The sequence below is a fragment of the Rosa chinensis genome, chromosome 4 (genome assembly GCF_002994745.2).
Source record: "Rosa chinensis cultivar Old Blush chromosome 4, RchiOBHm-V2, whole genome shotgun sequence".
In the NCBI taxonomy this organism is placed as follows: Eukaryota; Viridiplantae; Streptophyta; class Magnoliopsida; order Rosales; family Rosaceae; genus Rosa; species Rosa chinensis.
Window position 1 is genome coordinate 55337768 of NC_037091.1, and position 14153 is coordinate 55351920.

The 14153-nt window shown below is 38.2% G+C and overlaps 1 protein-coding gene and 1 long non-coding RNA gene across 2 annotated transcripts; both read left to right on the top strand.

Annotated features, from left to right (window-relative positions):
* The first annotated feature begins 1950 nt into the window (after positions 1–1950).
* On the top strand, positions 1951–7940 carry LOC112199588 (zinc finger BED domain-containing protein RICESLEEPER 2-like). Its single transcript, XM_024340581.1, has 3 exons — positions 1951–2672; positions 2759–3354; positions 7921–7940. The coding sequence occupies exons 1-3, from the start codon at positions 1951–1953 to the stop codon at positions 7938–7940; spliced, it is 1338 nt and encodes a 445-aa protein (XP_024196349.1).
* A 310-nt stretch (positions 7941–8250) lies between these two features.
* On the top strand, positions 8251–8934 carry LOC112200665. The gene is made up of 2 exons (XR_002936411.2): positions 8251–8483; positions 8601–8934. It is a non-coding gene; the product is annotated as an uncharacterized LOC112200665 (long non-coding RNA).
* The last annotated feature ends 5219 nt before the right edge of the window (positions 8935–14153 follow it).

The window sequence follows — 14153 nt, forward strand, 5'->3', positions numbered from 1 at the left end:
AATTTCTCATTGATGAATTCTATGTTTGTATGATTTGGAGGCCTACTTAGTATGCATGCTAGGGTTCTAATACTTTGATTGTTTGATGCCTGGATCAATAGTTGGATTCCTCAAATTGTCTAGAGAAGTAATTGGTAGTTTTCACTAGCAAGTAAACAAAACCCTAGGTTTAGCAAGGCTCTAAGTCAATTGCGATGCCTAGTGATTGCTCAAACTCTTTTCAAACTTAATGATCTCTGCATGTTAAATCTAATAAACTTACCTTTAGGTTGCATTGCTTGGGAGCAAGGTTCGAAAAATCGCTAGGCGCTAGTCGGGCGGTAGCCAGGGGACTAGCGCCCAGGCGGCTAGGCGGGTGCGTAGGCGCCGCCTAGGCGGTTTTATATTTTTTAATCTTTATTTTATTTTTATAACATTTAATTATATAATTAAGTATATATAAAACATATTCAAGCATATTGCATTATTATTTTACTTCTTTATAAAACTCCATTACCCAACTTATCTAATTCTAGCTTAAACTGAGGTTATTATATATAATGGTTGATTATATATTGGATTAATTGATGACTGCTGGGCTAAGTTGAATAATTAATAATGGTAGTTTCATAAAATAAACCTATTCGGTGGTTAACTCTAGCTTAAGTCGTTTCCAATCACCAACCCTTTTTATTTTACTCCTTGTTAATACCAAACGTGAGCTGGCTTTCACTGCTTCTCAAAAAAGAAAGAAAAAACATTTGCTTCTCAAATGCCAGCTAGCCACTGACCACTTCGATGAAAAAGAAGAAGAAGCAAATGACTTTCCCAAGATCAAGTCTTTCAATCAAAGAACATCATTGGAAAACCCAGATCGAGTTCCAGTTATCATAGAACTTCTATGGAAAATACCCAGATCGAGTTCCAAGCCAGTTATCTTTGAACAACATTGAAGTATACCCAGATCGAGTTGCCAAAATCCACTACCAGATTGGAGTCTTGATCAATTTCAGATCACAAATCCTCTCTCTCTTTCCCTATCAATCTTACAATCGATTTAGTCTCATCGATCTCTTTTGTCAATCCATCAATCTCTATCTGATTTCTAGATCACCTCAATCTCTTCCTCTCGCTGATCTGAGAGAGAGGCAGAAACCCGCCTAGATAGGCCGCCCAGCACCGAATCGCCGAACCGCCCAGCCTCTAATCGGCCGCCTAAGCCGCTTAGCCGGTCGCCCAACCTAGGGATGGCAAAAATCCCCAGCGGGGCGGAGCTCCATTGGATACCCGCCCCTAATGGGGGGCGGATTTGGGGACAAATGGGGAATGGGGATGGGGATCCCCAATCCCCGCTATCTAAGATTGGGGATGGGGCGGGGATGGTATTGTGATCTTCATCCCCAAACCCGCCCCAATAATATATATTAATATATATATATATATATTTAATTTACATATATTTTAATATATATATATATATATATAAAAATTTATATTATTTTATTTTTTATAATATAAATAATAAATGTATACAAATTTACTACTTTATTTTAATGGCTACACTTTTACGATATAAAAGGCACCATATAAACCATAACTTCATAAACGACAACCCAGCCGTTCCTATCGTTCTCTCTTTGTCTCTTTGATCTATATCTTCTGCCTTATTGACGGCAAATTCTTCCACCAGAAAGAAAAGTTTTTCTGCCACAAAGGTTAAAACTCCTTCTCCTTTTTTTTCTTTTTCTTTTTTTGCTTAGTCCTAGCTATAAGTATACTACGATCTACGAAAGTTCTATAGTATGTAAAAACTTGATCAATTCAAGCACATGGGACCAGAAACTTGTTTTGCATGCAAATCTATTATATATCCATATGATATTGCTATACGTAGTGGTTCCATGAATCAAGTTTCTAATTATGTTTAGCAGATCAATAGATGGCCTCTTCACAATCAACCACCACTAATTAATGGTGATGCTGGAACGATGGAGAATCAATATATCGCCTCCAATTCCTATCACATCAATAGAGAATTCGACCATTGCTGCACCACCAACTGAGAACCAGGAGAACTCAACACCAACAGGTACGAATGAGTTGACTAATGTAAACCGCCCAGGGTTTATGAGAGCACCAAAGTCGGTTGTATGGGATCATTTTGAAAAACAGGTAATTGGTGGTAAAAGAAAAGCTGCGTGCAACCATTGTAAGAAGCAATTGATTTCTGAAAAGAATAGTGGAACTACACACTTACATGATCATATTAAGTCTTGTCTTTACAAGAAACAAAGAACCATAGATCAGTCAATGTTACATCCTACAAAATCTAGTGATGGGTCTACTAAACTGGGCACTTATAGCTTTAACCCAGACAATGCCAGGAAGGAACTTGGACATATGATAATTCTTCATGAGTATCCGTTGTCAATTGTGGATCACGTTGGATTCAGAAGGTATTCTTTTGAACTGCAACCGTTGTTCCTAGTTCCTACTCGAAACACAATCAAGAAAGATATATTTAAGATTTTTGAAGTTGAAAGGGAGAAAACAATGAAGTTGTTGGATTCGAATAGAAGCAGAATTGCCATTACAACGGATATGTGGACATCAAGTAATCAAAAGAGAGGATTTATGACAATCACTTCCCACTTCATTGATGATTCGTGGAATTTGCAAAATCGACTCTTAAGGTAAACTGATAATTAATCTTTCGTGAGCTTTTGATTTTTTATCTGATTTTATTAACTAAATTTGAACTTATTTTATTTTTCGCTAGGTTTATATATGTACCATGTCCACACACAGCGGAGGTACTTGCAGATGCTTTGGTGAATTGCTTGTTTGAGTGGAATCTTGACCGCAAGCTATCTACTCTAACTGTAGATAATTGCACCACCAATGATGCCATGATTGACAAAATATTGGGTAAGATCGATTCTAGTTCACTTTTGTTGGATGGAGATTTATTTCACATGCGTTGCTGTGCTCATATATTAAACTTAGTTGTGAGAGATGGCTTAGATGTGATCAAAGATAGTGTTGAAAAAATTCGGTATAGTGTTGCATTTTGGACAGCTACCCCAAATAGAGAGGAGAAATTTGTTGAGGCAGCAAAGCAATTAAGAATTCCAAGCACTAAAAAGTTGGAACTTGATTGCAAAACTAGGTGGAACTCTACGTATACTATGCTTAACACTGCAATGATATATGAAGATGTTTTTCCTCGTCTGAAACATCGTGATGCTTTATACAAATTTTCCCCTAGTGAAGATGATTGGTCAAAGACGAAAGAGATTATAGACAAATTAGAAATGTTTTATGATGCAACAGAGCTTTTCTCCGCCCCAACCCCTCCGATTTGGCATTACTCGAGTCGGAGAGCCGCCGCCCAGCGCCTAGGAGCCGCCTAGGCGGCCTGGGCGGCCGAGTTTTAGAACACGGCTTGGGAGTAGTCTAAGTGTAGAGCACTTCCTGCCTAGCGTACAAAGTAAGAAAGACTAATAGGTTGTGTTCAAGCGTACCGAGCCAATCTGAGCGTCTTCAACTAAGTTAATTGGAAGTAAATTGGACAAAGTGTGTTGTGTGTGATTGTTAGAGGTGGATACTTCCTTCCTAGCTAGTTTCATCATCTTAATATCAACCAATCTCAAATCTGTTTCAGTTTCGTTTTTCTTTCTGTTCTCTGTATTTCTGTATTTTATTTCTACAGTAAACGAACTCTAAAAATTCCCAAATTTTGTGTGATGGACGCATTGTGTGTCCAGTACAACTCTGTAAATTTTCATATTTTTCTGGGTTGTTTTGTTTAGGATTTTAGTTTGTTTTTCGACTGCTGTTCAGTAGGAACTGCAGTCACGTTTTGTGACTTTTGTTTAAGCTTTTAGTTTAACTTAATCCTCTGTGGGAGACCCTTATTTCCCTATATTACAATTGACATATTTGCAGGAGAATAAGGAAATCAATAGCTTATAAATTTAGCTATTATATATATATATATATATATATGTATAGCGGAGCCAGATTTTGATATAAGGAGGGGCATTCACGAAATATCAAAACTTAATTAAAACTAATAATAATAATAACTAAAGTGATATACATCTTGTAAATTGTTTAGGGGCCGTGACCACTTACCCGCTTAGCTTAAAAAAATTGTCCACTTACTCCACTAAGAGTTTTTTAACCCCATTTACCCAATCTAACAACTATTGACAGTTTTGACCTTATTTTAATTATTAAATTACAATCATCTCTCTCTCTCTCTCTCTCTCTCTCTCTCTCTCTCACACACACACACACACACACATCTGCTTCCTTAATCACCCAGACCACCGCCGTCAAGCCCTAGGCCTCGTAGCTTCCATCACCGCCGGCTACCAATGGGAATTTCTCAGCCATCACCGCCGCACTCCATCGTCAAGCCTATGCCTCCATCGTCGCCGTCATCATGCTTGTCTGCTGCAACAAGCTCGGCGACTTCTCGATCTCGTAATTGGATTCGACTACTCGTTGGGGTCGTAGACGGAGAGGAAAGAGAGTCCGAAGATGGCGCTGAGGAGGTAGGATTCGGATCGGGCCTAGACTAAGCAGAAGGCCTGGACGGCGAGGCCGGAGTTATTGGTGGTGTCAGCGTCGAACCAGAGGAAGGAGACTTGTGGCAGAGGTCGAGGAGGAGGGCGATGCATCCCTGGCAGTCGCCGGCGAGGAGGAGGAGGTGGCTGTTGGAAGGATTGGTTGAGAAAAAGTCCCAACCAGGGGGGGGGGTTGCTGAAGCTTGCTCCGATTTGGTGCCTAGAGCAAATTTTTGGGTGCCTTTTTTTTTTTTTTTTTTTTTTTGAGAATGAGATAGTCTTCTTCTGTTTCTATCTCTGTGAAGTGTTCCAGGATGCAGGTGTTGATCTGTTTTCACCGCCTCCGTGAAAACCCGAAACAAAACAAATAAAAAAATTACTGTGGGGCAATAAAATGTTTATTAGGGCAATAATATAATTATTTATTTGGATAAACCTCCAAAAGCTTTCAAAATTCAAAACATCTTCATTTTTCACTAGTTATTGATCCCCAATAAACTTGTTATTGAGGAGCAATAATATGTTTATTGGGAGGCAGTAATATGATTACTGGGTATTATTGGGGGGGGGGGGGGTTGTTTGGCTCCAATTTTATTGCAGCTAGTCAACAGTCTCTTTTCTTGAGCGGGCGTGCTAGCACCGTCAGGTGCGGTCGTCAGGGGTGTCCCTTGACCTGACTTCTGTCGAGCGATTGTAGACGAGGAGAGCACCAACCTCATCGCGGGATTCTTTGTGCCTCGTGGCGAGGACTTTTACTGAGCTTCTTGAAAATCACAATCGATACTCGATGTTGTAGATCGAGCAGAGCGAGAACCACTGGGAAGTGAGGAGAACTTGCTAAAGCGTGACTTTAGCTTGGCTGGTTTGCGAGGGCGTTACCCTTGCTTGGCTGGTTCTGTAACCGTTGTGGTCGCGACACTACTGTCAGCTCCCGAGGAGACTAGGACCGAAGTACGTTGGCAGAGGGTTTGGTGGCACTAAAAGTCGGCTTCTGAGAAGACTAGGACTAGGAGTGTGATCACCGATAAGAAAAAGAGAAGGAGAGGAGTTGCTCTAGAGAGAACTTAGATCATCTTAGAGATGTTTTGATGTTGTGAATATGTGTTTGAGAATGAGAGGAGAAAGTGTTTATATAGGGAAGAAAAAGAAGAGTGAAATGATGAGTGGAAGAAAAATAATGAAAGTGGAGTATGGAAGTGATTTGTAAAATATGGAAAAGATAGAGTAATAATGAAATGAAAGCAAAGCATGAAGGTGCAGAAACATGGAAGTGATGATGATCTATTAAAGAGATTGTAGTAGAAAAATATATCCAAGGAAAAAGAGAAAAGCATCTAGCTTTCTTCATGTGGGTAGGAAACATGAACATGATGAATGTTGAGTTGGTTTTAGGTCAGTTTCTGCCCCTTTATTCCTTCAATTATTTCTCCACCAAGACTTCAGAATGGGCCTTCAACTTCTTTATAAAAAATGTTCCACTATGAGTGTAGATCATCCTGGTAAAATTTCAGACCTTTTGGTATAGTGGTTGGGCCGAAAACGCTGCTGGACCTCTTACAGGTCCAGTTTTCCAGTTTTGCTTATGCAGAAAATTGGACTGATTGTTTGAAGGCCTTTCACTCAAAAATAGCTATGGTACTCTTCATAAGAAATGATCCTTGGGCTTTCTAAAATTAATCTGGAAAGTTTTAGCTCATTTGGATTTCATTTGATTAGTCTGCCGCCCCTCCTTCCTTGTTTAGCTCGGTTTCTCCTAGTCAAAGTAGGAAAATGTGCTAAAGTTGACTTTTCATTTCCATGTTTCCATCATTTCCTTTTCTTGCAGCTCGCATAATCTTCCATATTAGGCTTTATTTAGCATCTAAATAATATATTTCGAACTTGTCGACAATATATAGCTTGAGCCACTGACATTGGCTCAATTTCTCCAACACATGCCTTGTCAGGCCAAAATGCTCATTTTGGGTCCAAACAGGGATAATAAAATCAAACGCCGGAATTCGGTTACCGGTCCCGGTAACCAGATTCGGGATTCAGGTCACCGGTCGCCGAAGTCCCATCACCGGAATCTACGGCCGGCCACTGGTCACGGGAGTCCGGCAAGGTCCTATCACTTCTCTATCTAAGTGACAAAGAAGGAGAGGGCAAAATTGTCCCAAAAAGAATTAAAAAATACTTAATTGGGTAATAGAGAAATAATCTCTTAGAGTGTTTGGGTAAGTGGGCAATTTTTAAGCTAAAATTGGGTAAATGAACATTTCCCCTAATATATAATTAACTACATATGTAATATATAGTTACATACATAAACCCAAATTTTCAGACCAAAAAAGAAAAAAAGAGAGAGAAAAAAAGTAGACCCCTAAAGCTTACAACAAGGAGCATCAAACCTATACCCATGCTATTATTGATTCAATCAAACAACCACTACACCAGAGTAGATTTGTTACACTATGTTGAAGCAAAATATATATTTGTACCTAAACTCTAGTGGGTCACAGGACCCACTATGCCCCTATGTGGCTCTGCCCTATATATATATATATATATATATATATATATATATATATATATATATAGACACACACACACAGAAGTTCTTGGTTGCGGACATCCGTACCTAAGGATTAGATACGGATTTCCATTTCCCCCCTACCGGAACCGTTTGTATTCATTGTTGTAAATTGCAGTTTTGAATGCCTTAACGATCACCAATTTAGCTGAAATTTTGTAGAGATGATCTATACATTAGGACCTAAAAACTGAACGGTTAAGATTTAAATATGTGATCGGAAAGGGGGGAAAAATGGAAATCCGTACCAAATCCTTAGGTACGAACTTCCGCACCTGAGAAACTTTATATATATATATATAGACACACAGTAGGGTTCCAAAGAGGACGTCCTTGATATAGTTAAGTTGCGGATGGGTCAAGCACAGCTGTTCATTGCTTTAAATGAAAAGCAAGGGCTCAGATCGATCTCTTCCCAAAAACAATAGCGGGTCGAAGTAGAAAGCCTCAAACCCACTGTAGACTCTCCACTTCGATGCAACCAAAGTCACTGGTTCTCCACTCTGATGAGTCTCTTCTCACCCAAAACCATTAACAGGGCCGGAGTGATTCCACCGGCGACGCCCGATATCAGTCCCCGTCGAACCTCATCATCTCCTTAGTCTTCCTCACTGTTGGCGTTTGGGTTCGACGATGACGCGGTCAACGGAGCTCATCACCGGTGAAGACCCCGATGAAAGGTCCCGAAGTTGCCGTTAAAGGTAAAGCTTTGAGTTTTCTGAGTCTGAAGAATTGGGATTTTTCAGATTTCAGATTTTGAGAGTTATGGATTTTGTGGTGTGTGTGATTTTTCAGGTTTTGGATTTGCAAGATGATTTCAGGATATAGCTGTTTATATTCTTTCGATTTGCTTTTGGAAATTTGTGTTGATTTAGATCTACTAATTAATTGCTAGAACTATCCTTCTTGTAGCTGGTGGGACATTTTTTTCAGTCTTTGGTGAATACTTCTGGTATGACACCTCAAATCCGGCAGGTACATGCAGGTACGTCACAGAGCTTTTGAAATCTTAAAACATTCAAAAATAAGAATTTTCAGACTAAAATTTTTTGAATGAATTGCCATCTCTGTTTCTACATATGGATCAATTATGTCAACTTCAAAACATTCTTTTTCTGTAATATGAAAATGGGCATGTTATGAACCTTTCAGTACTTTTTTTCTTTCAACTCATCAACTGTCAGGCATTAAATCGCTCCTCCAGTTTTAAGTGTTTGACAGAATTTTCTAAATTTTGGTTGGCCCCAGCTTGCTGGAAGGAACTCTCACCATATTATTGAGGCAACCTTCAAAGAATTTGCAAGGGCTCTTCGACAAGCACTAGAATATGACCCACGTCGCCTTGGGAGCATTCCAAGGTTTGATAAGAACCTTGAGTGGATAAATTTCTCCAGGAATCTTTCTTGCTCTTTGGTAAATCAGTGATAATATTTACTCGGCATTTGGAACTCATATAAGCTTCCTATTTTGTGCAGCTCGAAAGGTGTCCTGTCACTTTCTTGATGCTTCCTGTTCCCACATATAATTAAGGAGATTTAGATGGATTATTTCTGATAAGTTTCCAAATTAGCTTCGGTCAAAGCTCCGCCATGTTATGACAAGTCAAGTTTGGACGAGATCTGCTGGAGTCTTGGTGATTCCAGAGATGTCAAGTTAAAAATATAGATTTGAGAGTTGCTAGTGGCTAATAGGGCTAAATACTAATGCAGTGTTGTATATGTAACATTATTATTGAGCAATAAGTTATTGGTGATTTGATGTCACGGATGGTTTTTGTTCCCTCTTGTATGAAAAAGTTTCCTTTAGCTATATTTGCACTCTTTGTGGTATAAATATTTTATACAGCTGCTCGTAAGGATGTCAGATTGGGTACAATTAAGGATGTTAGATTGGGCGATTGGCTACAATTAGAAGCAAATGTGGTCATATACAAACGAATTTCACTGATTTAATGGTGGACAGTAATGAGTTCAAATTTGTTCTTAAACTTACAAGAATGAATGTATGCATCCAAAACTAAAGTTTAATTTCTCATTTTGATTGATATCTCATAAAAACTTTTCAGCTGTATCTAAATCCCTCAATATTTCTGACTTCACTTCTTCAGGCAATGGGGCAGATGGTCCTGCCTTCGAGTAAAAGCCGGCAATGATCTTATTGCTTTCTCTAACTCGACATAAGATTCCTCTTGAGACACCGTTGGCTGTGTTAAAAACCATATACATGCTCACAATATATGCACACAATCATAAAAGGGATTAAGGCTTACCTTCAGCAATCACTGGCATGGATTCCATCTTATGCTACAAACACGAACACTGAATATGGCCTTCTGTTACTTACCAACTTGCTTCTCAATGGACAGAACAATATGCAAAACGTCGGTAGTAATCAGGGACCAATTCATCTGTATATATAGGAGACTTAACCCTCAAGAAGCTTCCCATTAAAGCTATCCATATCGGTTTAGGTTTCCTAGTTAGATTCTTAATGTAACACTTCATTGTAATCTTTCTTGCAGACTAAGAATAGGATTACTTACCTTAATGAATAGATACACTGCTTCATTAAGTTACAAGTATTGATTTACTATTTGTATCCATGTTAAACTAGGATTGATATTAAGGTAATCATCAATTACTTTATGATGATATGTGTTATGTCCATATTTGATCTTACAATCTCCCCCTTGGACTCACACATATCATGCTCGATGATTTGCACCAGAGAACATCAAAACCTACTTAACTTACTGAAGTGCGCGCCAGATAACAAACTCAAATCGAAAATCCATTCCAACATGGTCAGATCACAGTTACTTATGCAGAGCAAGAAACAGTATACATTTTAACAAAAATGCAGAGTTTCAAAACCACAAACATAAGCTCCTGCAATCCACATATGTCAAACCAGAAGTGATAGAATATATGTTAATGTGTATCAACAAGTAAACATATATTAGGTCCTACTTTATGTTTCTAAAACCAGAAACTCAAGCAAATTTACTGAACACTGATGGCTTAAAGATATTGCTTGAACCTTAACATCATGCTTCACATGATTTAAGCCATCTGATAGCAAGTATAACTTTAAACACAAAATCGATAATTTTCAGAACATTCAACAAAAACTGCAGTAATAACCAAAATCTGAAAATACCTCAAAATTTATTAATAATAAAATCTGTCATTACAAACAAGTTGTGATAAACAAAATAAAAGATCACAACTAAAACACAAGAACTCAAAAAACCTTAGAATTTTAAATGCTCCAACTGGACTAACTCTCTACTGAACCTAAGCATCTAAATTAGCTAAAATTCCAATGCTTGCTGTATGTTTCTGGAATGCTGCTGCTGACAATGCCTTGGTGAAAGGATCTGCTAGCTGTGAATTTGTGTCAATACTCAAAACAGCTATTTCACCATGCTTTACTCTTTCTCTAACACTGTAATACTTTAGATCAATATGCTTGGAATTATTTGACCTTTTACTGTTCTTGCTAAAGAAAACTGCAGCCTCATTGTCACAATAAATTACAAGTGTTCCAGCCACAATGTGACTCAATACTTTGGTCTGCATGAGAAAATTCCTAATCCAAAGTCCTTCACACACAGTTTCATATACTGCAATAAATTCAGCTTGCATAGTAGAAGTTGAAACAAGTGTTTGTTTCATGGTTTTCCAAGCAATAGCACCTCCTGCAAGCAAGAACACATATCCACAAGTGGACTTCTTGGAGTCTGGATAATTCCCTGCAAAATCCGAGTCTGAGAATCCAATGAGTTTCAGATCCTCCATTTGCCTATAAACTAGTATGTGACTTTTAGTTCTCTGCAGGTATCTCAACACTTTCTTCCCAGCTACCCAATGTTCATGGCCTGGATTAGATTGGAATCTTGACAAAATCCCTACTGCAAAAGACAAATCCGGCCTAGTGCAGACTTGTGCATACATGAGACTTCCTACAAGTCTGGCATAAGGCTTTGACTCCATATTTTCTTTCTCAACATCACTATTGGGACTTTGCTTCTTGGTTAACTTATCTCCTTTGGACATGGGAACTTCTCCAGCTGCACACTTCTCCATACCAAATCTCTTTAAAATTTTGGTAACATAATTCTGTTGAGACAAACCAAGTAGTCTCTGTGCCCTATCTCTTTTAATCTCAATACCTAGTACATAGGATGCTTCTCCTAAGTCTTTCATGTCAAAATTCCTTGACAGAAAACTCTTGGTATCTTTAAGCAATTTAATGTTACTGCTAGCCAAAAGTATATCATCCACATAGAGTACCAGAAAAATAAAATTGTTCTCAACAGTCTTCAAATAAACACACTCATCAACAAGATTTTCTGTAAATCCAAAAGTAGAAATCACAGAATCAAATTTCTTGTACCACTGTCTAGAAGCTTGTTTTAGGCCATAAATTAATTTTCTTCACTTACACACTAAGTTTTCACTTCCAGCTTGTACAAACCCTTCTGGCTGCCTCATATAAATCACTTCATCTAGTTCACCATTCAAGAAAGCTGTTTTAACATCCATCTGGTGCAGCTCCATATCAAAATGAGCCACCAAAGCCATGATTATCCTAAACGAGTCTTTTGTAGAAACTGGAGAAAAAGTCTCAGTAAAATCAATGCCCTTCTTCTGTGTAAAACCTTTGGCAACTAATCTTGCTTTATGTCTCTCTACGTTGCCATTTGCATCTCTTTTGGTTTTGAAAACCCATTTACAACCTATAGGCTTCTGGTTGGGGTCAGGTTCAACTAATTCCCAAACTGCATTTTGACTCATGGAATTAATTTCTGCTTCCATTGCTTGTTGCCATTGATGAGATTCACTACTTTCAATGGCCTGATTAAATGTAGTTGGATCATTGTCCTCTGCACAATCCATTTCAATTTCTGCTTCTTGCAGATAAACAATGTAGTCACTCTCTTCCCCCCCATAAGTTGGTTTTCTTGCTCTCTGTGATCTTCTAGGCAGAGCCACTGGAGGATTCTGAGGTTCAGTTACATGGCCAGTTACTTGACCAGGTACAGTTACATGGTCAATTACATGGTCAGTGACATGGGCAATGACTTGATCAGGCACATTTACTTGGTCAGTGACATGGGCAGTGACTTGGTCAGTGACATGGTCAGTGACTTGGTCACTTACTCGACCAGGGACACATGGGCAGTGACTTGACCAGGCACAGTTACTTGGTCAGTTACATGGGCAGTGACTTGGTCAGTGACATGGTCAGTGACTTGGTCACTTACTCGACCAGGGACAGTTACTTGGTCAGTGACATGGTCAGTTACGTGACCAGTGACATGATCAGTTACATCTTGTTCTAAAGGCAATGCTACACTTATATTTTCATCTGACACAATTTCCTCAAAATTTGAGGTTAAATCCTCAAGGTTTGTATTGTGAACTTTTTCACTTAGAAACTTTACTTGATGTGTTTTAAAAATTCTAGGTGAATGATGAGCAGAATATAATTTATAGCCTTTAGATTTATCTGGATAACCTATAAAATAGCAACTAACAGTTTTGGGGTCAAGTTCATTCAAGCTTGGATCATAAATCCTAGCTTCTGCATGACATCCCCAAACATGACAGTGATGAAGACTAGGTTTCCTGCCACACCAAAGCTCAAAAGCAGTATTTTCTATGGCTTTGCTAGGTGTCCTATTGCAAATAAAATTTGCAGTTTTTAAAGCCTCACCCCATAGAAATTTAGGTAAACCAGTTGTACACATCATACATCTAACCATGTTCAAAAGAGTCCTATTCTTTCTCTCTGCAACACCATTCTGTTGTGGATTATAGGGTGTTGTGTATTGAGCTTTAATTCCATTGTCTTGCAAAAACAAGGCAAATGGACCCTTTTGTTGGCCGGATTCAGTGTACTTTCCATAGAACTCTCCCCCTCTATCTGACCTCACTGTTTTGATTTTCTTTTCTAGTTGATTTTCTACCTCAGACTTAAAGATTTGAAAGGCTTTCAATGCTTGTGCCTTTTCTGAAAGTAGATAAATATAACTGTATCTAGAAAAGTCATCAATGAATGTAATAAAATACACATTCCCACAGATAATTTGATGCCTAAATGGTCCACATATATCAGTGTGTATGAGTTCTAATAAATTTTGGCTTCTATATGCAGTCTTCTTTCTAGTATTAGTTATTTTTCCCTTAAAGCATTCAACACAGTCTGTTAGATCAGAAAAATCAAGTTCATTTAGGATGTTGTTTTTCACCAAAATTTTCAGTCTCTCTTTTGAAACATGGCCGAGTCTTCTATGCCATAAAAATGCAGACTTTTCATTTAGTTTGGTTCTTTTAACACCTGTTAAAGTGTTAGTACTGTTTGTGTTATTTTCAACAAGTAAAATTTCTTGTTGAGCCATTGAACAATTTAACTGTAAATAATCATTCATAATAACACCAGAACCAATTTGAACAGAATTTTTAGAAATAAGAATTCCATTACTATCCATAACAAGTCTACAACCAGATTTCACTAAAAGAGAAACCAAAACCAAATTCCTTCTCATGGAAGGTACATAAAAAACATTGTCCAAAACTAACAATTTTCCTAATCCTAAATCGAGCTTTAAGGTTCCAATAGCCTTGACTGCCACTCTCATGCCATTGCCTACACACAGGTTCACTTCATCACTTTTTGGGATTCTCCTCCTTATGAATCCCTGCAAAGAATTAGTAATATGAATAGGTGAGCCTGAATCTATCCACCAAGACTGTGGTTCAACATTTATAAGATTAATTTCTAAAGAAAAAACTGTATTAGAAAAAATCTTACCTTTTTTGGCTAACCAATTTTTATAGCCAGTGCAGTCCTTTTTCATGTGTCCTACTCTTTTGCAAAAGTAGCACTTGAACCTAAATGGCCTATTTTCCTTGGCCACTGCAGCTGTTGAACTCTTAGTTATGGCTTTGATAGGCTTGAGTTTATTTTGGGGCTTTTTCCTTTTAGGCTTCTCAATGAGGTTAATGGTTGTAGCAGGTTCC